The sequence below is a fragment of the Nyctibius grandis genome, chromosome 2 (genome assembly GCF_013368605.1).
Source record: "Nyctibius grandis isolate bNycGra1 chromosome 2, bNycGra1.pri, whole genome shotgun sequence".
Taxonomy (NCBI): Eukaryota; Metazoa; Chordata; class Aves; order Nyctibiiformes; family Nyctibiidae; genus Nyctibius; species Nyctibius grandis.
Window position 1 is genome coordinate 115125972 of NC_090659.1, and position 25024 is coordinate 115150995.

Here is a 25024-nt window from a genome sequence, read left to right on the forward strand (position 1 = left end):
CAACAAGACAATTGAAAGCCAGCACATGTTCTCTCCTCTGTATGAATTGTGCAGTTAAAAATTATTTAATAAGCCAGTATCTTAACAGCGTTGAACCTAATTTAATAGCACGTGCTTGTAAATATGTTTAATATCTCCTGCTTTAGCATGCGGTGAAGGGAATATAGTTACATTATTGGCTAAATGTACCTGGAGGGGTTTTGGCCATATGGTTCTAAATCTATTTTAATGTAATTATCCCTATTAACTAAAAAAATAAAAAATATTCCCTCCGAGTTGATTGACATTCTTCTCAGTAAAGCACCCTCGTTGCTGATTAGAGGTGTGGAAATAGTAATTTGTTCTAGCATTTAGAAATTTGATTAGACCTCTAATGAAACGGAGCGCCTACACACTGTCTAAATATTCTGCCTGACACCGGTTGGATCTCATCCAGCGTGGAAGAACACTTGAAATGTTGCTTTACTACAATATGTTTTGTGTCTTGAAATCAACTGTGCTGCCTGCGTGCAAATAGCCACTGGCTGTTCAGCGGGCAGAGTGAACCTTGACCCTCCCTGGAAATCACCATCAGGATTTGATTATTCCACTGAGCACTCATTGCCTTGCTGCAATAACTAGCTTAGAGCTAGAAAATTAAGGCAGCTGTTTATGTGGAAGCACCCGTGTTACTAACTGTGAGATGGACTTTAGAGTGGCTGCACACATACGTTATACATACTATGAAGAGTATATGAGGTAGAAGAATGCTGATCACAAGTTTTCACTGTTCTTGTGTAGTAATAAGTTGATAACAACACACTGTAAATGAAAATTTAAAGTACCACATTTCTCTCCCCATTACAAGCTGGCTTGTTCTGTTCCGTCCAAATCACAGAATCACAGAATCAATCAGGTTGGAAGAGACCTCTGGGATCATTGAGACCAACCATTACCCTGGCAGTGGTTGATTGAACACCCATTGGGTGCCGTGGCAGCTGTTCTAGCACCCATGCTTTAAGTCCTCTTTAACTCGGTTGCAGCAGTTTTTGCTCAGGAGCACTACTGCTAGAAAACTCAGAGTCAGGACTCATCGTTAGCATCCTGCGGTGGAAACTTCCAGTCCCTAGTGGTAGGAAACGCATTAAACCAATACTTCAGGTGCATGATGTTCGTTAGTCAAGAGTTCATTTTGACTGGTTAGCTTCTCCCTCTGAAATACAGAAGATAAGCTCTGAAGATGCTCTGAAGATAAGCATCTGAACTAGAATCAGATACAGCCTTTTGTCTTCTTCCTTGTAGTTTGTTTTCTTCTGTTTCTCCACCATATTTAATATTTTTACATTTTGTAGTCTCCATATTTAAACAGGTGCAATGGTGATGTTGAACCAGAAGAATTCCAAATGGTTTATGCTGTATTAATGCTTCAAGGAGACTTCAGAAATTTTTTTCATCTTCTGTTCCTTCCAGAACAGAAAACCCAAACAAACTGTTGAATTACAATAGTAGTTTAAGTTTTGCATTACTGGGGAAAGATTGCATGAGGCAGTAGCATCAGGGATTGTGGAGGTGGAACCTGCTTTGAGATAAGTGACTTTTATTCCAGCAGTTTAAAACTTGTTGTCTCACTTCAATGCTGGTGCTTCACAAGTAGTTAGAAGAAAAGGTGTGTTGGTTGAAGAGGTCAACTGTAACGTAATTAAAGGCTGAATGAGCCTGCAGCCGGTGTTGTAGTTCTTCAGGGGAGAGGGAGCTTGGTGCTTGTTACACCTGAGCAGAGGACAAGTGGAAAGAGAGCAGTCTGCACCAAGGGAGGGTATGTTGGAGCCATCTTTCACACATGGCTTAGAAAAACAAAATGGGAACGGAGGTGGAGAGAAGGTCTTCGTCCATGCCCCTGCTCTTTAGGTCACTTATGCAGAAGGTATTAGATAAAGCTGTAGTTACTTGACCTATTTATCCAACAGAAACTTGCAGTACTAGCAAAAGCAGTTTGACTATCCAGTGCAGTTGCTGTCTTGTATGGGACACTCCTTTGGGTTAAGCTGTGCCTCATGAATACGTACAGGGCAGCATCCAGCCATCCAATGTAAGTAATGTGTCTTGTTTGAGAAGCTAGGTCTATAGCCTCGGTTCTTGTTTCCCAGAAAAGTTGGAATACCCATTGCATGGTCTAATTTCTGTCTGTACAGAGCTAAGCTGGGTGCAAATAAAGGCTGTGAATGTGTCTCTTAGGAGCTGGGCTCACTCTGATGCAAAGGTCTCAGTCTGGGTTTGGTGAATTCATTCAGAAAAAGGACCAGTAGACTGGAACGCAATGGAGGATCTCATTAGGCAATGCATGTTAATCACTCTTCCATAGCTACAGAAGTCTTTATTCAGTCAGGGTATAAAATAAGTGGGTTTATTATTTCTGTAGTACTTGCTGGTGATGTTTTTGTAGAGTCCTTAAGTCACTAAAATGTAGCCAAAAGTCCTCTTAGTAAAAGCATGGGCAGTAATCTGAGGAGGCAGTAGCGCCTGTCAGCTCTGAGGTTGGAGGTAAAGCTGAAGTTCTGCCAATCTTCTGGCCTGGATGGCTGAAGGGAGCAGGAATAGCTGATCTGTCTCTGGACACGTCTCTGTATTTACATGCAATAAATCTTCTGTTATGAGTCTTCATTTTTGAAAATAGGCATCTCTTCTAGGCTCTGTCAGGAAAATACGTTTGTATTTTAGGTCTTTGCTGCCACCAGCTCAGCCACATTAAGTCAGTGTGTTTTGGAGATTGTATCTCGGTAATGACTCACTTTGGTAAGACGTAGCTTAAGATGCAAAATGTTCTTTAAAAAAAAAAAAGAAGAAAGAGGAAGAAACTGCCTGACTGCAAGTATTGTTATGGTTGTTCCAGCAAGTCAGTGGCTTTCAAATGTGCTTCCGAGATGAAGCCTTTCCTCAGTCGGTCTCTTGCCCAAACCTCTCCCAGACTAATCAAACGTAAAACAGCCTGTCAGCTCCTTGCTCATTGTAAAACAGTCTCCAGCCTTTGCAAACAAGACTCCTTGGAGAAGTAATTTGCTCTAATTGGTGACTGTCTTAGGATTTCCTATCAGGTGAAGAATCAAAAGGGCTCATCCGTGGTTTTCCATGTGTGGCCCTAGCACCTATGAGATTTCTCTGGACTTCTTTCAAGGAGACTGTATAAGAAAACTTCTTTCAGTAAACTCAGAGGCATGGTGTAGGTACCACCTCCTTTTGAAAAATGGTTATGAGTCAACTAATCAAAAAAGGCTTAAACTCCTGGCTTAGACAGCAAGGCGCTCGCTCTTGGAAATTGCACCTTTAGGCTAGAGGTAAAGCGTGTTAGTCAGGGAGATTTTATTTTTTGTCTGGCACGTTCCTTCTGTTTGAGTCATTGACCAAAGAAAGATGGCAAAAAATGGTGCTTCTCTTAAAGCAGGAGGACGTTACTGCTTTTGGACATCCAGAGGGACTATCCCTTTCCAGGCAGAGCTGTGAGAACAGCATCAGCATTCCTTACGTTATTTGAACTGTAACAAAGATGCTCAGTGGTCATCAATTGTACATGAGCATTCGTCTGAGGAATCTGTGCCAAGGGGGCTTCTCATTTTTTTTTAAAGCTTTTCAATGGATTAACTTCTAAATTTTAAGGAACCTTGACCACAAGTTCTGTTTGCTATAAACTAGAAACCCTATATCAGCCTAATGTTTTAATATTTTTATGTTGGCTTGAAGGTTAGTGTGAACAGCTTAGCTCAAGTTCTTCATGGTGAGGTAGCATAGCCAACGTCTGCTTATATTCTTCCAGGTAGATACCATCAACCTAAACAAACATCATCTGCCCATCAGATGAGTAGGGAGGGTACATATTTATGTTGCCTTCATGTTTCAACTCTTCAGGGCTTTTTTCCTTCAAGTTTTTCAGATCTAAATTGATGTAACTTCTAATGAGGCGCATTCAGAAAACAGGAGAAAATAACATTTGCTTCCTAAAAACAGTCTTAGTAAATAATTGAAGTGTAATGTACTCCAGATTATGAAGTAAATGATATGATACCACCTCTGTTGAACAGACTGTGTGGGAATGTGCTCACCAGGCACTAAGGAGCTCCATAATGTGGGCTGTGTCTTTTGGACTGGGTTAGCACAGTGCTTGTTTGTACAACCGTCCAGTTTAGCTAAAATGTCTCCTTGTTTGGGTGATGCCAGTTCCTATCTCTATTAGAAAATAGGTTTCATTTTTTTGATAGCATTTATAGAATAAGTAGAGGTATTGAACTGATCTGCCGCAGATATATAACAGCATTAGAGCAGCTGTAGTGGGTCAGATCAAAACTCAGTGTCCTGTCTCTGACAGCGGCCAAGGGAAGGTGTCTATGGAAGAGGACACAAAACGGAGCAAGTTCATCATGACACTCCCTCGGCACTGTCTCCTGGTCTCCAAGTATTTGCAACTTGAAAACTTCCTGAGCTGGAGGTTGTTTCTCCATATTTAAGAACCGTTCTTGCATTTCTCTTCCATGAGCTCGAACAATTCACTTTTAAACACACGCCGACTTCAGGTGTCCACAGCATCTCACAGCAAGGATTTCCACAGCTTAGTTGCACGTTGTGGAAAAGTTTAAGTACCTCTGCTTGAGCTTGTCACCTGCTGGTTGGTTCCTAATCCTTTTATTGAAGGTGGTAGAAGCACGCTATGCATGGACTGTGACAGCCAGGAGGCAGTCCATTAAAATATCTTGACATGCTCGTGACAGCAAGCTCAGCAGTTCAGAGTTGCTTTCCAAGACTCGACCTACTGTATTTCACAATCCTGTGTGAAAAAGATGGCAGAAAGCTAGCTGTGGGGGCTCCAGGACTGAGCTGAGCACATCTCCCTCTTTTGTCTGGGTGAGAGGATTTGTTTTTCTGAATTTTGGCAAGTTACTTCCATGAGTCTTAAGATAGCTCCTGCACACAGATTTAAAATAACTGCTATGATCATTTTGTACGTAAAATGTGTGGGAAAAGCAGTTTGAAAACCCATGCTTCTGCCATCTGCTTGACTTTCCTATGTCTCAGAATAGAATTTGGTTTTATATAGTACCTGGTAAGTGAAAGGTGCTTGGGAGCATGTTTCTGTAGCAGCATCTTCTGGGACACTATTTATTTGCTCAGGAGTAGTTTTTATCAAGCTGAAAACAGTACAAGGACAACGACTTATCAAGAGGGAGCGTGGGCAGGGACATGTGAGTTTATTTCTGGCGTGTGGGGCTTGCGATTTTACCTTTTCCTTGAGGTGCAGCGAAGAAGTACCCGTGATACGCTTCAGGTAACGAAATGCTCCTGTGCAGCAGGTGTGCTTCTCTTCTGATAAAATTCAAACTTTCCACTTAAAACATCCTGCTTCGATGGTTTTCACCAGCTGGCTGATGAGGGGAGCAGGCAGAGCCCATCACCTCCTGCATTTTAAGAGAACAGCGACAAGAAGCGAGAACTGTAATCAGGCAGTGACATTGCATGGTGAGATATTTGGTGAAAAGTAGTGGAAGTGCCAGGGAAGCAGGACTGTATGGTCTGAGATCTCACAGCTACAGGTCAAACAGCTTTTCACATTGGAAGGATCCTCATCCTTCGCATTCAGGAGTTGAACTCTGGTGGCTTTCCACACTTTGCTAGTAAAGATTTTTCAGTGTTTGCTAGTTAGTAAACATGTAGTGCTTGACAACAGTCATGAACATTGCTTGAGTAACACCTCAGCCAGCAAAATACCTTCTGCGGCCAGGACACCAGTGCAGCCTTGTTGCTTCTGATAGCCTATCATGACAGTCGTTGAAACTGGGAAGGAAACAATTTTAGCGAGCTGGTGCAGAGGTCAGAGCCCAGCTTCCTCCCCTGCAACTGCAGGGGGATTGAGATGCTAATCAGAGGTGGATATTGTTATTTTTCCCATTAAAGTGCAAAGGTAGGACTCTATACTCGATGTGAGCAGATCTCTTTATGTTACTATTCAGTCTGAATCGTCTGGCTTCATCATTTCAACTGAAAACTCAGCAGTGGCTGAATTAATGTTTGTCTGGTTTCTCAAGCAGGTTGTGCAGCTGAGCTCCATGCGCCCACCTGACTTAGGAACTGTCAACCCAGGACTTCTTTAAAACTACTGTTAGACGAGGACTTCTTTAAAGCTAGCTTTAAATATTTCTAGCAGAGCTGCAGTTGCGCTAGTGGCTGCAGCGCAGGCATAGCCGTAAGAGTCTCACCCTTGGTAAAAATCTAAATTATAATGTTTTAAGGCACACTGCACCTGAATTGTGTCTCTCTGTGCTCTTTGTCGTAATGAATGTGGCAGCAGTGCCAAAGAGGAGAGGTGAGAGAATGCAGCCTCGATGCCAGTCCCTGGTTAAACAATCCTGCCAGTCTGCTTTTATAGTAACCTGCAGTTAAGCGCATCTTCATTCCTATAAACCCTTGGTGAGCATGATCTCTGCTGGAACACTGTAGCGCTTGAGGATGTTCCTGCATGAATTGCAATGGAGTCTGTTAAAGATCTTCTTTGAAATATATTGGTGGAGTATTTTGCTGTGTACTGCTCTTTATTAATCTAATATTTTGAACATTTAGCATCTTTGAAATACTTTTAAAAAAAAAAACTAAACCACTTTCTTCACAGTAGAAGGATGCCATTATGCATTTACAGTATGGATGAATACCATTCAATTTTGCTTGCTTACAAGGCATGTATTTTCAGACAATACTTCTATTAAAAATTTGGTAGAGCATTCTTGGGAGGCGGTTCTGCCAGAGATACATGATGGATTTACATAACCCTAGGGGTCTTTCTCTTTTTTTTTTTAAATTCACAAGTTATGCCTCTCCGATTGGCAGTATGCCCCATAAATCAAATGTGTGTGCGTTTATGAATTGCAGTATTTAACCATTCAGTTACTGTATTGTAAAGAGGCTGTGCTGTCAGTAGTTAATTTAGGTATTAATTCAGGCCTGTCAAAGCAGCTGCTGTTTTATCTGTTCTTTCTATCAAACGTTTGTTCTACCTGTTGGCAGTGGTTTGCTGCGTGGATCGAATGGGGAAGTCGATATGGTCTCTCCGTAGGAGGACAGAGACCACAGGAATGACCACGGCTGCTGCCCTTACCCACACTGAGCACGCAGCCTCCCAGGCACGTGGGCCCACGCTGGCAGAGCAAAACCAGGCTTGGTTAGACGGGCTGTGCACGGGCAGGACGAGGCAGCCCTCTGCATGGGAGGTGGCGGATTAAAGGATATGCCGTGCTGCTTCAGAGGCTCTTCGTTAGCAAGCAGCATTGCTGTCCTGGCTGATGATGAGGCAGATTAACTCGATGCAGTTTTGCCAATTTAGTGGCTAAAGGCTATGTTCCCCAAACGAGATAATATTGGTCTGTCTCAGTATGTCAGACTTGGACTAAATCTGCAGGTGGAAGTGGGCCAAGGTACAGATAAAACAAGTCCCAGCTTAAACTGCTGAAGTTTTGCACTGTAACTTTTGCCCTTGATATCTGATGCTGTTGAAACATAGAAAATGTTCTTCTGCTGTGCTTGTAGGATTTTGAGTCATCTTGACGATCACAAGATCTTCTGTCCTGAGGGCATTTCTTGGGGAGCATACAAACTCCAGTGTTACCATTGGGTGTGCGGGGAGGGAAGGAAGCAAGGTTCTCCGTGGACTGATAAGAGGGAATCTTTGTTCCTCTCTTTTTTTTTTTCCCTTCTTTTTTTTTTTTTGAAGGCTGAAGTAGACCAGAAGACCATTTGTTGTCTGCTGGTTGTATGTGTCTCGCCTAGCTTCAGACCATTATGTTTGACCTGGTTTAAAATGGATTCCTCTTAGTCTATGGAGGAAAACCAAGCCTTTCATGGCACAATTGATCTCATCCTGAATTAGACATCACTTCTCTTTTTCGGTTGTAACCAAGGTCCAGCTGGCTAACTCTGACGCGGGTGTCTGTGTTTGGTCAGTTGAGTTTCAGCCTTGGTATCTGATAAGGATTGGGGCATGGTTAAGAGCTCAGATTTTGAGGTTTGGCTTAGATGGAAGTGAATCTCTAGCAGGAAGGAAGTAGAAGTGGCTGTTTGTCTCTCATCCTTTTCATGTGTTAATAATCGATGTTTAGGTTTGACTGCTGGCATCTTCAGTCGAGCAAATCTTCTCGTGACAACCTTTCAGTTTTTCCAGTAAGCACCCTCACCTTACTTTCTCAAATTAGACTCACTCTGTACTTCAGTTACATCAAGATTAAGTTACAGGTGTGTCTTTTAGTTGATATATTCAGGTCTATTCTGACAAAAATGCAAAACACAGTTCGACTTCTTAAATAAAGAAATGTTTTGCAGCATACCCGTTACTCTGACATTTGTCTTGCAGTCCTTGCCTGTCTGCTTCCAGTTGCAGTTGAAGGTTGGTTTTAGTTAATAGCTGTAAATAACTTTGAAATTATCTCCAGGAGAGAGAGAGTGATGCGACACAAGTAGGACTAAAAGAGGATGTAGATGTAGGGCTTGCTTTATGAAAAAAAGGAGTTAGGCTTTTCTGTCAGTGACTGCGTGTTCACTTTTGAGTTTTTCTCCCTTGGGTTGAGGGTACCGGATATCTTTCAAAGACTGAGGAACCACACTTGGACTTCTGCTGCCTGCCTGGCCATCTGTCTTGGGTTGGGTAGAAATTGCTGCCCTTTGGTTTCTAATTAGTGTGGATTGTGTTCTTAATAGCTGGTGGAGGGATGGGAACTTGGGATAGGCTTCCTTTGATTGTGTGAAATCCAAAAGGGCTGTAACCTGTTACCAAAGCAAAAGCTCCCCATCAATTGTACTACACTGGCTCTCTTCCCAGCTCCTTGCACCACTTCATCAGCTGTTAGGCACAAAGATGCCAGATTCTTAATGTTAAAAGTGACTGGTTTAAGTATGTTGCAATGCTGGTCCATAAAAAAAAGATTTCCTACTGTTTGACTTCCTCTGCTCATGTTCATCTTTATCGCTTAGTTTGCAGTTTCGGAGTTGTGCAGTCTGTTAAGAGGAAGAAGCCATTGCAAAATCACTTGAAATTCCCTTAACAAATAACTGTAGGCTAGGACTTTTACTTTGTGAACTCTTAACATTTTGACATTGTTTGTTCTGAACATCTCTTTTATTGCTTCTGGAGGTATGTTCTGGGTTTAATTATAGGAACGGGTCAGTTGTAAAGAGGAGTTCTGCACTGTCAGCAAATAAAGTGTTGTGCGTCGTTCAAATTATTCCTCTTCACATTTTCTGTTCTGTCTTTCAGCTTTTCTTTCTCTATGGAAAGTGTTTGAAAAACAGGACACCAAAGTTTATCCTTCTAATGTGTATCCAAATTTTTTGAAGTTGCAACACAAACTTAATTTGAGATTAATTTCAGATATATTCTGAAGCTATAAAGCTCCCAATTTTATTACATTAGATGCCATAAACAGATTTTTTTTCTTTAAAAAATGATTCATCAATAAATGTTTGTCAATAAATTTCAAAATTTCACAGCTTTGATGAATATACTTTTCTGTTCTTGTCAATCAGAACCTCACAGGAGTACTGAAATGTGAAGGCAAGTAAACTGTGTCTGTTTGGTTTTCCTTTTAGCCAGCAAGACTATGTGTAGCTTTAAATATTATTCCTCTATAAAGTTATGAAAAGTATTAAAGTTTCCACCTAAAATGATTTGTATGTGTCCTAAACTTCAGCCACGTGTCTAAACTGCTCTTCCTCTGACAAAGTTAGGTGAATAAATTAAAATGCAACTTGATATATGTAGAAATAAACAAAATCCCTCCCACATCCTCAAGAAGGGTTTGAATAATAGTAGAAGCTAAGACACAATCGTAGCTGCTCAGATACCTTTTATTTTGATTATTTTTTCAAGCTTTCTTCTGTCTTCAGCAAGAATAGAATGAGCAGATGGTCCAGTATGACTGTAAAATTGTGTTAGGCATCACTGAAACACAGAGCATTTGACTGTGATCAGAGCAAGCAGAGGTAGACCCTGCTCCAGGATCCAAGAACCGAAAGTGGAAATGTGTTCAGTGAGCAATAGTGGCGGTAGGAGAAACCAGTTTGTAGGTAGGGTTTGACCAGCAGCAGCAGACAACAGTGCCTGTACCAGATAGGGAGTCCTAAACCCAGTTCTCCGCTGCCACCCAGGTGTCCCAATGATGGACCTGATTCAGATTATTGACGCAGATGGTAATGTGTATTATAAAGAGATAGACCACTGAATTTAAATAACAAAGTTCCTTAGAAATGCTAGATGGTTGCAAAATTGCTTGTAGATTGTATATATAAGAAAGGTATAATAAATAAGAAATATGTACTCATCACCTTCCCCCCCGAAAACAAATCCTGCTTCTTTAGGGAGAAAAGTTCGTTCCCCAGGAGAAGCTAATTTTGGGATGCCCTTACGATTCATATTTGATCTAGTGCTGTTTATTATCCTGATGTCTTTATAGTGGTGGCCATTTTTGTCGGAGTTGAGGCTCAGAGCCCCTTCGCGGGTGTTTCCCGGCTGCTTGCACTGCTGTGGGAGGTCACAGGGACACGAGTGGCAGCGTTGTCATGGCTTGTGAAATTCCCTCTTGAGGTGCAAAATGTTTCTTCCCGGTGAGCTTTTTTCTTTCCCCCCAGTTGCAGCATGACCACCTTGATGTCGAGTTCAGGATGAATTTGCTTTTATGCTCCACGTGCATGAGAAGCCCCCGTACACCCGCATCAGTGCAACCACTGGCTTCTCGCCTGTGCTTTCTGCGTTTGTGGGTATTCAGAATTACTTCCCAAACCAGCTGTTCGATCAGCCCTGCCAGGTAGCGGCTCCGTTCTCAAATAAAACAGCCTTCTTTGACAGCTTGCTAAAAATAGCCATTTCTTTAAAGTCTGAGGACGCGGTGACTCATGTGATAGCGAAGAGGAAGAAGGGATATTTCTTTTGCTTTAGGCTTTGGGAGGAAAGCCACTGTGCTGTCCCAGCGCCAGCCAGGCTCATGCTCTGGCATCCCTTCCTTTGCCACGGCAGCCCGGCAGCTATTTAAGATGCAGGTGCCATGTCCCAGTGCCCGCAGCCTCTTGGCTCTGGAGGGAAGGTGCATGGTCACTGCCACAACTAAAAATAAACCCGTGAGACGGCAAGTCGCGGCATTTGGCTCTGGAGGGTTTGGGCAGAGCTCGCCCAAGGATGAAGGTGATTCTTGCAAATTAGAAGCGTGCAAATGGGAAATGGTTCCACTTCATGACTGTTAAAATTCCTGATATTTAGCTCACGCCACCATTCCAAGTGCAGCTTAAGGAGAGAAAGCAAGTCACAGATAGAGCTTGCTCAGACATGATCTTTCATGAATTCCTGCAGCAGCACTCCCGTGGTCTTCAGAGGTCTCCTTCTGCTGTCTGACACCACAGCGTGCTACTGCAAAACCTGCTTCTAGGCTCTGGCTTGCAGTGGCCCCTCTCCTGGTAACCTGCCCGGGCTCATTTTTGTCTGCTTATCTTTGAAGCTCTTCATCGTCTTTTTTCTTCCCAAGAAGCACCCCCAAAAAAGGCACTAGTCTTAATGTAGATGGAATTGGTTGCACACCTTTTAGGATAACTTACTCATACTCCGGCAATGAGTTTCTGGAGGAACGTGAAGCAGAAAATGACTGGTATATGTGCGTACGGGATTTTAGTTGCTGAACAACCTGGTTCTTGTTTCAGCCACTTAGCGTAAGAATCCAATTTCAAATCAGATATTTGGGACCCCGTCTGACTTAGCGATAGCTGGTGTAACCTGCAAAGACTAGTTGGACAGGAAATCAAACCAGCTTTCTTGGGAAACAGAAGCTTTGCAAGAACAGTCCAGAGGAGGGCCACGAAGATGATCAGAGGGCTGGAGCACCTCTCCTATGAAGACAGGCTGAGAGAGTTGGGCTTGTTCAGCCTGGAGAAGAGAAGGCTCTGGAGAGACCTTCTAGCAGCCTTCCAGTACCTGAAGGGGGCCTACAGGAAAGAGGGAGAGGGACTTTTTATAAGGGCGTGTAGTGATAGGACGAGGGGTAACAGTTTTAAACTGAAAGAGGGTATATTTAGATATTAGGAAGAAATTCTTGCCTGTGAGGGTGGTGAGACACTGGAACCTGTTGCCCAGAGAAGCTGTGGGTGTCCTCTCCCTGGCAGTGTTCAAGGCCAGGTTGGATGGGGCTTTGGGCAACCTGGTCTAGTGGAAGGTTTCCCTGCCTGTGGCAGAGGGGTTGGAACTAGATTCTGTGATTCTGTGATTCTGTGATCTTTAAGGTCCCTTCCAATCCAAACCATTCTATGGTTCTGTGAGCTTTCACTGTAAAGGACCATATGTTTGCAATGTTGCTTTCTAATTTCCATACATAGTTTTTCGTATGTGGGTTCTTGGGTAGACCTTAAATCACTGCTCTAGATAAAGTGTGCCCAGAAGCAGTGGTTCTTATTTATAGCTCAACAAAGCCAACGTTATCTTTCTTAATGCTTGTAAACTTCCATGTTTCTATTAATAGCATGCTGAGAACTTGTGCAACCAGATGATGTTTGCTCCTTTTTTTCTGACAAGCTTGTTTTAACCAGTTCTAATAAAATAAAAGCTTTGGCGTGAAGGCAGAATAATCTTTTGTGTTGATGGAAGGGAAGAGTATACGCTTCTAATATAGAAAAAACCCAGCTCTGTAAAAGCATGTCGTGATTAGACTCACCAGCTTGAATTATGTTTGGGGTTTTGTTTTTTTGTTCTTGTTTTGGTTGTCTTTTTTTTTTCCAGGCTTATGTTTTTTAGAACTGCCACCACCCAAAAGGAGCGGGGTTTTGTCCTTTTTGTAGTATATGTAACACACCACATTTTTCATGTCTAACTATCTCCTTGGTTTTCTGTCATCGTTCACAGGAATTAATTGGAGATACTTGCCTACGTTCGTCTGACCAAGTACCGTTTCCTCCTTTCCTTCTCAGCAGTAGTTTATCTGCAGGGTCAAAGGAGTAATAGCAGTCACATTGAATGGGAGAGCAGGGCAACGGAGCCCAGATCCCGCTAGAAGCAGCGCATGCATTTTTTTGCCCGGGTCTGGCCTCAAGGACCAGCTTTGCAGAGCCTGAAGAAGCAGGGTATAGGTCAGAGAGCAAAGTGGAGCAGGCAGTGGTTCAGCTTTGGTGTAGACCCATGCTCCAACCAGAGCTGACAGTTTGCAGCTATCCAAGTTGTCTCGCTCACACAAGCTCCGGATTATTCAGTATGAAATGGAGGTTTGAAACTCTAATATCCAGATAACCTTCATAAAACAAGTAAAATGCAACCTTAATAGTAATTTTGGAAAGCATTTATTTTTTAAATGTTGGCAGAAGTGACTGGCTGCTAGCAAGATTGTGTATCTAAAGCTAGAAGATGTCTTCCTGTGCCTCGTGTAGCTGTGTGAGGAAGGGGTTGCATGTGCAGATACCCAGTCTCTCTATACCCTTTCTTCTTACTTTAGACTGAGTACATTTAATTCATAAGAAGTATTTTATGGGATTTTGGGGCTGTGACAGCAGGCAGCGGTTGCAGTAAGTTGTCTCCTGGCTGCTGGGCTTCACATAGTAGATCCAGCTTATTTCTGCATCTTTTAGCAGCTAATTATTCCAAAGTCACAAACTTAATTGTCCTGCGAGAGTTTGCTTTGCAACATCTTTCCTGAATAATCACTGCTGGTTTTGCATGTTTTTTCATAATCTAATTTAGAAAGGACAGGATGTTTTTAAGGAGCAGGACAATAGTTACGCAGCTCCAGTGGCTTCATTTTCCTGTGTGGAGATGGGTGGCACGCTCCTTCTGGGACCGGTGCTGCTGTTCGTGCACATGGCAGTTAAGCTTAAGCCCCCCTGGTAGAGGTATTAAAGGGTCATTTGTTATGGAAAACCTCGGACTTTTATGTTAGGGGCACGAAATATTTAGTATGCAAATCCGATACGGCTGTTGATGGATAACTTATTAAGAGTCACCAATGCTGCGGTGCAATTAGGGACTTGAGAAGGTGTGCAGCCATAGTTTCCAGACAGGTGGAATATAACCATAAAGAGAAAAAGAAGAAAGACAAGAAGCAACAGCTTTAAATTACTGCAAGGGAAATTCAGGTTAGACATTAGGAAAACTTTCTGAAGATCTGAGGAACTAAATGACCTGGAGAGACAGAGCAATCTCCAGGAGGGTCTTTAAGAGGAAATTGGACCAACGTTGGTCAGGAAGGACATGGACAGTGCTGGTCCTGCCCCTGGTGAACTAGAGGAGCAGGCAACCTCCCCAGGTCCCCTTCACCCCTCTGGCTACCAGCTGTGAAAGCCCCCACAGTTTATCTTCGTTCAATTCCTTATCCCTAATAAATCAAAAAAGTCCTCTGGATCTTGTTATACTGTCAGCCTGTTCTGTACAAAATATACCATCCTCAAAGGGCGTTTCATGACTTCTAGCTGGGGTTTGGACACCAAGGCTTGTACTGCACGTGATGTTCTCCTCCGGGCTCGACAGCTGAGCGAGGTAGATGTTTCATCCCGTTTCTAGAACAGGTCTTTAATTGGGTCTTGCTGGTTTGAATGGACTGTGCTTGTCATGCCAATATTTGGCACACAAAGTGCTTACACTCTTCTCAACACCAAGGGTCTCATTAGATGCCGATATTGAAGAAAACAGTGTCTTGCTTATAATTTCCTGTATGGCTTTTTTTCCCCTCCGCTTTCTGAACTTCCATTCAATCCAGTCAATGGCTAATTTTAGCATTGAGCCAAAAGTTTTATTGCTGTTGTCTGTGTATCTTCAAGGTGGTCTATAAACCAATCGGGATTAGATTTTTGGATTTTTTCTGTTTTATCCCTTGCCAAAATTGGTGCCGTTCATTCGCGCAAAGTATGAGGGATGCAAAGCTGATCTAACCAACATAGAATGATGGCTTCAGCTCCTCAGTGGGCTGTAAAACACCCAGCTGGCCTGGGGAAGGGAACCAAATCCAGGCCTCGGAGGTTATCTTGCGAGATAAAGCGAGTTAATGTGTTATTCCCAACACTGACCGAATTATGTGACTGTTTTGCAGGAAAAAAGAGTACAAGTCTCCCCGCCGCTGACAAGAGGACCAAGTGCCTTTATACCAGAGAATGAAGTAAGCTGTGGTTAGCTGGGCTGGGCGGGTGGTAGCTTTTAAAATGGAAATACCGAAGGACGGTTTTACAATCCTGCTTGCCCAGTGGTACCCGGATGAGCCCCTTTGCGAGTAAAAGCGATGATTTCTCCAGAGCAGGTCCAGTGGGTGTGAACTGCCCTGCCATGAGTGCCGGCTCCACCCTTCTCATGGGGGAAGGTCTCTTAATACCCGTAATGCCAGGCCAAGGGGAGGCCTCTCTAGTGTTGCAGAAGTGTGATTATATAGCTCTCAGGGCAACGTCTGACCTTCAGTTTGAGAGAACCTGAAAATATTACTAACTCCTTAAACCATAACTGTGGCTCTTGAGAGAATTTATGGTTGAAAGGTATGGTTTGACATCAAACTTAAGATTTCTGCCCATGATTTAATATTCAACTTACGCCTCGATTTGCAGCTTGCTGCAGTAAGTAGAAACTTTGCTAGGGTGGTGTTCTCCTGTGATCTCAGTCTTCACAGACTATTATTTATTGATCAATTAATTATTAGGGATGGCTGACTATAAAACCAGGACCTTTTGTTTTGTTTTGTTTTATTTAGTTGCTAAAGGCAGATAATTCACATGCTAGAAGGGCCAAAAAGGCATTTCAAAAGATGAGATAGCTGCTGTCTCCGAGTCTCTCTCCCATTTATACACTGGCAAGATTTGAATCTAAAAACAAACAGAGCGTAAAGGCTGGCAACAAGAAAACATAATGAAGCAAAAAGGAAGAGAGGTCAAAAGGAGTCATTTAGACTTGGGAAGAGGGGAGCAGAAAGAGTTCCAGACAGCCAGACTCATGAAGAGAACTTCCCTTTTGTATGAAATACGAGAGGAAATTGAGATGCCAAACTTCGTAATGACTTAATTTTTCTCATAAAGGCAATAATTGTATAAAAAGTAGAAAAATAAATGTAGTTAAAATAATAATATATTTTGAGTGAATTGTTAATGAATTTATTTCACAGCTGATACACTTGGTGAAGGCGCTGGCCAAGGGTGTGGGAGGAATCACTGAGTTGCTCTCAGAAGGGAGTAACCAGGGGTTACCCAGCAGCAGGAGAGAACCTCCACCTGTATGGATAAAACAGCTGTTCAGTATCACAAACAAATGTTAAATATTGTTTGTTAAGCAAATGGCTAGCTTTTCCCCCATTCCTTGGCATGAAATAATACAGTGGATAGGAAGGATGTTGTTAGAGATTAGTAACACACTGAATGTCTCACAAATCTTGATAATAACACTGCTCGTGTCAAAGCCTGCTTTATTGTTGTAATGGAAGGAATATGGACAGAGCAATAACAACTTAATTGTAAAGGTTCCTGTTAAAGTGCCGTAAGGCTTTACAAGCAGAATAAAAAAACATGTTTGTGAATCCATGGACGGTAATAAATCAGGAGGAAGTACATATACAGTATGAAGAGGATAGTAATATAGGTGGAGATAAATCTCAGAAGCAATAATGCTGCATATTGTTATGCCTAACATAGCAACAGTGCAGTCCTACAGGATTATATTTCAATTTTGTCAGCAGAATTCCTTCTCCATAATTTGTACTGTTACAAGGAAAACTCCTGACAAGCTGGAGAAGATTAGAAACCTTACCAGAGACGTGAAAAGTGTCATTTCCCCAAGAAACTACTAAATGAGACAATGATCTCTTAAATACCTGGGAGATAGATACACTTGCTGAAGAATAAGGGGGACTCCTTGGAGTGAAGCGAGGGGTGTACAGTAATAAGTGAGATAAAATGATCTCTAATGTGTGAATAAACTTCTGATGGTAAAAACATTCTTAAGGAAAACTGAGGAGGCATCATTTTGGGTACAAAACACAGAAAAGCTGTCATAGTGAAGAGCTACACATGTGAAAATGATGGAGCTGCCTAACTCTGGGTAGCTGCTTCTTCCCTTTCTTTCTGGGCCCACAAATTAAAACAGGGAAGTACAGTGGTGAGAAGTGAAAATGCAGTATGTTGTTAGTGGGTTTTTGTATGTAATTCCTCTATTAAGACTTGATGGAAAAATATTTGAGACACGCTCCATTCATCAGCCCATCATAAAGAAGGAAAATCGATTTTAAATAGAATATTTCAGCAAAAGTGTTGTGTCTTCTTGGTTTTAGGCACTTTTCTGTCTTCATGTGCAGGAAAGCAGCTAAAATGTTTTCTCATTTCATGGTGTTTGCAATAGTAAGCTGGCTGGTTTAATACTGTGCAGTTTCAGAATAAATACTGGGTAGTATAGTCTTCTGCTTGTAACTTCAGTGGCGAACATGTTGAGAATGGCTGTTCTTGGTGATAAACACTGAGTAATAGCACTAACACTGTGTCAGGGCTTGCAGTGCAAGAGCTACTTACTCTTTTGCTGTTTCATTTCATCTTGTGCCCAAGGTTTGGATTGGTTGGAATAATTAAAGAACAGCTTTTGTTTAAAGAAAGCATTAAATTCCTATTCTAAATAATACTTGAATGTTACGGACAAATTACCATTTGATCTCCTCTTCAATTATACAAGCACAGAAGGGGTAGATTGCCAGGCTGTTTCTATAATTTGGTTACATAACCCAGTTCCTCTCCATTAATTTTGAAATTGGTTTTAGGGCTGAATGCTCGGGTGGTGTGTGTCTGTACAGGCTCACTTCCATAAAGACTGTACTTTCCATTTAGCTCTTGCTTACTTCCAGCTCTCTGTACAGGTTTGACTTTAAGCATTTGCAAGTTTAGCTGTTTTGTGAAGATGTACAGAAAAATGTTTTTGGTTTTCGTAGAAACTTGTTAAAATAACAGAGGTACAGCGTAAAGTGCGCTTCAGTTCTCAATGTACAAGTAGCATCTGTACGTGTGTATTCGCACACATGCAAACATGTATATTTACAAATATACATCCAGATCTCCAGCATTGCCTTTACGTTTGTACACAAGCAAACCTTTCATACTGCAGTGTGTTTCTCTCCAGGGCTAAAGCTGGAGAAAATCTCTTTCTCTGTTAAGTTTCTCCATCTTATTTTTCAGGTTATGCAAGCAAATGGTTTGGATGAACGTACTAATCTTCTTGTGGAAGAATACTCTACGTCTGGTCGCCTGGACAACATCACACAGGTCATGAGTATCCATACTCAGTACCTGGAGTCTTTCCTCCGCAGCCAGTTCTATATGTTGCGCATGGATGGGCCGCTTCCATTGCCCTATAGGCACTACATTGCTATAATGGTAAGTAATAACAGACTATGTATTTTCTCCTGCAACCTTGACTTTTGTATTTAAAAAAAAAAAAAAAGGAAGACTTTTGAAAGGAGAGACTAGCGTGATATTTTGGCAGAGGGCGAATTTTTGTAGCTGATTTCCGTCAGAATAAAGCATGCCTAGTCAGAAGGTGTTCAGTGAGAAGGGAGAATTGGCAACATACATGCCTCCCTGTTTCCCACAGCGATACATTTCTCATGTGCCCACGAGAGTGAGGTTTTACAGAGAGCGGTTAAAACTGCGTATAACCTTATTTCTGGGTATTTAACCATCAGTGCACAGCAGTAGGATGAGATGCAGTGGCCTGAAGTCGCAACAAATTCCAGGTGGACACTAGGAAAGCAATTTTTACCATGAGGACATTGAGACATTGCAACAGAGGCCAAGAGAGGTTGTGTGATCTCCAAGGATGGAGATCTTGTCTGGGCAAGGCTCTGAGCAACCTGAACTAAGTCATCCCTACTGTGCGCGGGTAGTTGGACCAGATCTCCTCTAGAGAGATCTTCCAACCTAAATTAGATTCCGCGATTCAGAGTAAAGTAATCAAACATTCTTATTGGACAGTCCTCCATACTGTATCGAAATGCATTGCAATATAAAACATGGCCCTTTGGAATGAAATTTCACTTTTGTTTCATGTTACTAACCTGTCTTCCACCTGCAGCAAAATCAGATTACATGCTAATGTGCTGCCCTTTTCCCTCTGCGTTTAATTATTCCAGGCTGCGGCCAGACATCAGTGTTCCTACCTAATAAATATGCACGTTGATGAGTTTTTGAAGACTGGCGGGATTGCAGAGTGGTTGAATGGTTTAGAATACATTCCCCAAAGACTGAAAAATCTGAACGAAATAAACAAACTCCTTGCACACCGGCCCTGGCTCCTCACGAAAGAGCACATTCAGGTACCTGTTAATTCGTGCCCTGTAATAGCAGTAAATGTCCGGCAGTAAGAACTGCTGAGAACTACGCAAGTCTCTGGTTAGGCCTCGTTGCCTTGAGTTTAAAAATTCGGGGAATTACTAGAGCATTGAATAAGCCAATAAATTATTCTGTGTGACAAAGCCGACAAGATTTACTTTTTAGGAATAGCATTGGCTAAAATAACCCCAAAAGAAAAGAGGTAATATATTACATGTCTCTTTTTTTTTATTCAATGAGAGTTTGTGTGGAAAAGGAATACGGTAGTATTGGAATAAAGGAATTGATCCCTTTTTAAAATACATAGTGTTTCATAGAAAAGCTGTGGGCCAAAACAAATTTTATATTTACACTTCTTTTATTCTCATTTCAGAAACTTGTCAAGACTGGGGAAAATAATTGGTCTCTTCCTGAACTGGTGCATGCTGTTGTCCTGTTGGCACATTATCACGCCTTGGCAAGTTTTGTATTTGGTAGTGGCATTAATCCAGAGCGAGACCCGGATACATCTAATGGAGTCAGACTTATAGCAGTCAACAACTTCTGTGTCTGTGATCTTGCCAATGACAACAACATAGAAAATGCATCCCTCACAAGTAGCAACTTTGGGGTTAGTGTCGCGACAAGATTCTTTTGCTTGCCTCTGTTTTGCAGTAGAAAACGTTCTTCCATTCCAAACTACCCTGTTAAATTTCAGGGTAGTTTGAAAGTTTTTGTCTACCTTACTGGAATGCTTTGAGTCTGGTAACTCTTAGGTTAGCCCTAGCAGTTTGCAGTGTAATGTATTGAAAGCCACATTGTAACTGCAGGTGGTAGTCAGAGCAATGTGATTTTGATAGTTAATCTCACAACCCATTGGGCAAGACTGAAACTTTGCTTTCAGCTGAAAGCTTAAAGTCCCAGTTTCTTCAGGTAGTGTGCCACTGACTGGAGCATTGTGTCATCCATGTTCCTAACATGTGGAATGAAAAACAAAATGGGGAAAAAAACAGAAGTCATAATAATAGTAATAATTTTGACTTCAAGGCCTACAATCACAGAACAGGTGAATTCTGAAACACTTCCATGAAGGTGGGAGGAAACGTCTGAAATAAAATTACTTAATTCTTCACGCTGGTGTTCCAGTCTTGAATCAACCAACAGAGAACTTTGATTACTAGTTAATTAACTTAAATGTGGAATTTTTTTTTGAAAGTGACTCTATAATACTTTGAAGACATGTCTTTGATTTAGTGCCAATTGATGAATTAGCCTCATCACCTTTGATGGAAGATTGGGATTATGAGCGGAGTCACTAGATATATTTTTTAAAATGAGCAGTACAGTGTGAACATGTGATCAGCCAGTTCAATTGCTGTATCTTAAATTTCTGGGCTGTAAGACATACTAGCTCAAATCACTGGGGTGTCTTATTACCCATTTGTAGTGGGCAAAGGGCTGCTACTGACTCTGTGCTGCTTGTTAAGCAGTGAGTAACATACTAGCAAACAATTATAGCTATGGGCAGAAGAACTGAATCAAAAGGAAAAGATGGAAAAGAAAAACTAAACAATTTATCTTACAAAAAATCTGAATAAGTACAGATCACAGAACCCCAAACTTTGATGTTTTTCTAGTAGAGAGGCCTGTTTTGCTCACAAAAGCAAGAAAAAGGGTCAACATAATGGTTATGTCGGCAGCGTAGGGCGCACAGATGGCTTTTCCTGAGCCATCTACATGGTGGAATATTTATTATAAGCGACTGTGGTTTCCATATTCAGACACCACCTCTTCCGCTGTTAATCCCGCTGCAGCAGATGACTGCGATAGGTTAGAGTAACACTTCCCAGCTCCCTTCTGACTGTCTGGAAGCTGTTTGTCTACGCTGTGTGTGACAAAATGCATCCTGGCTTGAGTTTTTGTGTTTGCTGCTGCTGTCGTCTGTTTTTGAGAACGTTTGTTGTCAAGCATGAAATCTGAAGATGACGCACGTTGTCTATCTTCTAATTTTGCAGAATGTCATGGTGTTTTTGCAGATTGCAGAGTCTTTAAGTGAGCTGGAGGCCTTAATGGAAAGGATGAAGAGGCTACAAGAAGATAAAGAGGACGAAGAAGCCTCTCAGGAAGAAATGGCAACCCGCTTTGAAAAGGAGAAGAAGGAGAGTCTGCTAGTAATTAGTGGAGGTATTTGTGCTTTTCCAGTTCCGTTTTGTTTGTACTTTGTAAGAACTAAAACTTTTGCTCTCCGTTTCTTTATTCTGGCTCTTGGTCTAGTAGGAGCGTAGCAAGGGGTGGTCCTGTCACTTGCTTCATCTGCTTAAGATGTCTTGATTGGTAAATAACTCAATCTTTTTTGCTACTTGAAATTTAGCTTTTGTATATTAAAAAAAAAAAGCCTATAGGCTTCTTTAAATTTGGGTGTAAATTTCTCTTTCTTTATATGCCCTTTAAATTAATTCATTCATGTAAATATTGAGTAATGTTTCACAGGTTTAGGTTCTACAGTGCTTAGAATTTCAGTGACACTCATAAGTAGCCTTCAGATATGACATTTAGTTCAGGAAATAGATTGGGATGAGACTCAATTTCTTTACTACCCACCTGGAAAGGACATTTCTAACTTGCTGCTCCGAGTGATCATACTGCTGTGCTGTTCCACTGCCTGTGTTGTGATAGAGATTCTCAGCGTTTGTTTTTTTTTTTTAATCTTAAATAATGTTCAAAATTCTGAGCTCAAACCTTCTTTTCCAATATTCTTCGTATGCTCTGGAGGCCTTAATCTCTAACAAACCATACAATGAAATCTGTTTCCTATAGACAGGAAGATGGGGGTTTTTTTTTTCCAAATAAAGTGTTAGAAGAAAGAATACTACTAAGACAATCAGAATCTCCAACCATTTCCTCATAGTAGAGGCTAATTGGAGATGATAGCTTGTGTCTTTTTAAGAAGTGACCCATAAAATGCTTCACATTTTACTGACACTTTTCTTTGTGAATTTCGAGCTCGGTAGCTTCAGACTAAACATGTTTCTAAGTTTCTGAAGGTATCTAAGTTTTTGTGCACTGAGCGCAAAAGGGAGGAAGAATGTATTGTGGATCAGCAGAGAGATTGTTTTGTGGCTCTCTAGGAACATGCAAAATCTCCAAAAGAAGATACATCCAGCGATGTCATGGCTGGATTTTAAGAAATGGGCATTGTCTGTTCTTGCTCTGTTTTTCTTTGGCCAGACAGTGTCAACAGTGCAGATAAACTGACACCCATTGCAGTTTCATTATCAAATCAGGACTTCACTGAGGCTCTGCAACTTCAGGCGTCTAAGGAAGAGGTGTTTTTTGGGACAGAAGGGGTTTTTTGGTGGGGTTGCTGATAGTTTTGTTGACTTTCCTTCCTTTTTGGCTTTTGCTGGTTGGAGCTGAGGAGTCTGAATGTGTTGAGCCTTCACCCTTTCATGAAATTCAGTCCTTGTCAGGGGAGAGGGGTATATGTGTTCAGTTTTTTTATTCTTCGCTGAGGATTTGCTGTAGCAGATGCTGTGTGAGCTTCTTCCTACGCAGTTATGTTTTGATTGTTTAATGAGGCAAAGAGGAGATAAAGCACTTCTGCAATTCTTAGATTAACTGACTTTTCAAGGTGCTAACAGTGGACATATGGCAACTGTTCTGTCAATGCACGTGGAAGCGAGCCAGGATTTTAACATCAGGGTCAAATGCAGTCAGCTATGCAGTAGTCAACTTCTGCAGAGGTAGTTACACAATCAAGCCACCTGTTTATTCGGGAGGGAAAGATTGATTCCTGATAGAGAACCTGTGCTTGCTTAGTGACACATTTTGGAGCTCTTTGAAGATGCTTAGTTACTAGAGCTTTTGGCAGAATTTCAGCCTGATGTACTGTAGAGCTCTTTGCTTTCATATAATCTTCAACTGATATTTACAAGTGGTGTGTTGCATTGCTTTCTGGGTGCTCATACTCCAGGTTATAGAACAGAGCTGGTGTAATTCCTGACACTGTACCTGCTCAGCGTAGCAATCCTGTTGTCAAGGGTACGTTTTTCTGTTTCCTATCCCAGCACAACGACTTGACTAACAGGACTCATCTTCCTGATTGATTCATCTTCCTGATACCTAGCCTCCCTCAGAAGTCAACAGAGAGAAAAGCACACCTCCAGACAGAAGTTTATCTCATCTCTTCCCATCTTGTAGGAGTACGTTAGATGTCTGATGTAGGCTGACATTTAGTTGGCTCAATGAAAGGGATGGATCTCATATGAGCAGATCGGGGTTGAAATGTTTCTTTCCTTCGTCCCGTGCTATTCCTTTGCACAACTTCTAAAATTGTTCTCTGGTCCTGTAGCAGAGTGGTAATTGGAAGTCAGCGCTAACTCATGTGCTTGCCTAAAGCAAAGCATTTTGCTGTTCTGTTCACAGCATTTGATGATGAGATAGTTTCTACAGATGTCTCCCGTTATATTGAAGATCCTGGGTTTGGGTACAAAGACTTTGCAAGGCGAGGAGAAGACCATCTGCCAACATTCAGAGCTCAGGTACCATCTCTTTAAAGTACATTCACATCTCATTACAGAGCAAATAGCGTAAAGTGGTTGTAGTGGGGCATTTTTTTTTGTGTGCTACTTTTCTTGTCCTGGTCCATTAAATAACTCAGAAGCTTCCATAAATCTACCTGAGATGTGTCTTTTACTATTTGTAAATCTCAGACAAGAGAATACTTAGCTTTCAGTCTTATTCCAGTTATTACCAGAATTAATGTTTGACAACTGTAAAGCATATCCTATATTCTGGGATAAAAGTGAAAGGTAGAAAATAAAGAATTTCTTTTCCGTCCCTCCAGCTGTTGTAGAAAAAATCCACTGGAAGAACTCTTTATTTCTGTCGTTTTATCAAGTATTCTCTGTCCAGTGGTTATCAATACATAGATGTATTTATGTCTATGAGAGCAATTTGGTGAGTATCGTTCTCATATATGCACCAAATGCCTGGACTTTGAATGCTGGAAAACAAAAGGAGTTCTTAAATATGATTACTGAAGTTTCTGGCTATATTTGAATATATTTTTTTAGTGCTGTTGAAAAATCAGCATGTACATTTTACCTATACATTGTCTTACATATTGGCATCTTTTTCCATGACCAGGCTCATGAACTTCTTCATGATATATATAACAGGAGGGATATTCTAGGTGGTTCTGTTCCAGCTTATAGAGTAGATGAATCAGCAGTCTAGTAATAAATTGTAAGCAATAGAAGAAATCTGAAACCAAATCAGAGAACTTCAATTAAAAAAAACAGTGGGTGCAGGAAAACTTCATGGTCAGAGATGTATCTAAGACACTAAAATAAAGAATCCATGATCACTCTCAGGAAATGTATTTAGCTATATAGCAGTCTTTGCTGATCTGAATAATTTACTCTGCGGTCTTTATATGAGCCTAAAGTAGGCAGATCCTGCCAAAAAGAGTGAGACAGAGTCAGTGCCTGTAAATCAAACATTCTGCTTAACTACTTCAGGAGCAGCAGGCTCCAATGGCAAAAAGCTCTGCAGAAGTTGAAATTGGAACTAAACCATCTCTGCTCTTAAATAAACAGGACAGCTTCTGGCGCACATTCAAAGGAGTCACCTTGATAATTTAACTTTATTAGTATGTCTTACTCATAAGCAGTTAGATGTGTATACCCACAGCCTCCCAAATGCTCTGCTACTAATGCTATTTAAATTGCAGTAGCATCCC

The 25024-nt window shown here is 41.5% G+C and overlaps 1 protein-coding gene across 2 annotated transcripts in view; it reads left to right on the top strand.

The window, feature by feature from the left end:
* The window catches only part of SESN3 (sestrin 3), a 38649-nt gene that overhangs the window by 9146 nt on the left and 4479 nt on the right, over positions 1–25024 (top strand). Inside the window, exons 1-7 of one of the 2 annotated variants that reach the window (XM_068422907.1) lie at positions 14467–14500; positions 15051–15116; positions 18151–18348; positions 19104–19286; positions 19676–19912; positions 21318–21465; positions 23707–23822. In XM_068422907.1, the coding sequence (XP_068279008.1) occupies positions 18154–18348; positions 19104–19286; positions 19676–19912; positions 21318–21465; positions 23707–23822 (879 nt within the window). In that variant the 5' untranslated portion in view covers positions 14467–14500; positions 15051–15116; positions 18151–18153. Of the gene's footprint in view, positions 1–14466; positions 14501–15050; positions 15117–18150; positions 18349–19103; positions 19287–19675; positions 19913–21317; positions 21466–23706; positions 23823–25024 lie in introns of those variants that run through there. The other variant, XM_068422899.1, reaches the window with a different exon arrangement.